Below are 1,455 nucleotides of genomic sequence, written 5' to 3' on the forward strand. Positions count from 1 at the left end.
CTTTATTCAGCGTCTGCAACGATGAATACATTGACAAAACTAAGTATTTTACGCCAGATATTGTGTAAACAACATAAAACCGTTGATTCTGCGCGTTGTAGAGTTCGAGACGTGTGTTTATTGTGTAGCTTGATGCTCAGGGTTGAGCTCAGATCCTTGGCTGCATATGCAGCATGAACTAATCTGCTTGTGCCAAGTCGTTTAACTCTCTGAATATCATCAGTTATGTTAACAACCCATCAGCCTGTGCCATCTAGAGTTTCATGACTAAACTATATATGTATATATATATATCCCAATGTTTGCTTTTTTTCCCCTGGCAGTATATAAATTTTTGTCCCATATACAAAATATATTATCGTAATATAAAATGATGTGGTGCATTTTCGTCTGCTTTTCTAAGACTTTATTCAGCGTCTGCAACGATGAATACATTGACAAAACTAAGTATTTTACGCCAGATATTGTGTAAACAACATAAAACCGTTGATTCTGCGCGTTGTAGAGTTCGAGACGTGTGTTTATTGTGTAGCTTGATGCTCAGGGTTGAGCTCAGATCCAGTAGTGCTGCTGATGCTGCTCAGTTTAAGAACAGGATGCGTGAACACTCGTCACGAGACCGCCGCGCGCAACTCACTCACTACAGCATCAAACGGATAGTATCACACATTATGGACCCTCTGTCCTTTATTTAAAAGAAAAGTGTGGCGCTTAAACCCTAAACAGACGCACAGAAGATGGGGGATAAGTTCGAGCTGCTGAAGATACCTGTCAATAGGACAGCTGTGCGGAAGAACAAGAATGAGAAACTGCGATTACGCGTCATCTTTTTAGACGACAGCGAGAGAGTTTTCGAGGTGGAGGTGAGAAATCATATATATATATATATATATATATATATATGCCGGGGCAAGTTGTCACAGGGGATATGGGTATCCTATAATGCTTGTTTTATAGCAGTGGTTTTCATAAATGCCAGGTTGAGGCAAGTTGTCACATACATATTTACTTGTTGCCCAAATATGTACATTGCCTTTTTCACTTGCGTATGATCGATTGTTCAAAAAAAATACACTTAGTCCATATAGTGTGCCAATATGGCCCTCTATTAAGGCATGTGGCCACAAAAGAGCAGAATATGTTCAGTGAACCCGTTTTTTTTTTTGTTTTGTTTTTTTGTGCAGATGTTCAAAAATAACCCTACCCTGTGAAATATTCAGTGAAGTAAAAAGTGTGACAACAAGTCTACCCTACCCCATAATTACATTTTGTAATGTTTCTTTTCCTATCTGTATTAAATAACCACTTAAGCATAAGAGTTTCTTTAAAATGTATGGTGTAGCTGATAACAAGGGCAATTCATAATTGTGACGTTTAATCACTTATTTCTATAGTGTACACTTATTTACATTAAATCAAAATTTCCTCATTTAAGAATTCATTTTATACATATAT

The 1,455-nt window shown here is 37.2% G+C and overlaps 1 protein-coding gene across 1 annotated transcript in view; it reads left to right on the forward strand.

Moving 5' to 3' along the window:
* The first annotated feature begins 737 nt into the window (after positions 1 to 737).
* LOC107565093 (FERM domain-containing protein 7) overlaps positions 738 to 1,455 on the forward strand; it is a 13,850-nt gene continuing 13,132 nt past the window's right edge. The window contains exon 1 of the mRNA XM_016250295.1: positions 738 to 863. Within this exon, the coding sequence (XP_016105781.1) occupies positions 738 to 863 (126 nt within the window). The remainder of the gene's footprint in view (positions 864 to 1,455) is intronic.

The sequence above is a fragment of the Sinocyclocheilus grahami genome, unplaced genomic scaffold (assembly GCF_001515645.1).
Source record: "Sinocyclocheilus grahami isolate Dianchi unplaced genomic scaffold, SAMN03320097.WGS_v1.1 scaffold25.1, whole genome shotgun sequence".
NCBI classification, from domain to species: Eukaryota; Metazoa; Chordata; class Actinopteri; order Cypriniformes; family Cyprinidae; genus Sinocyclocheilus; species Sinocyclocheilus grahami.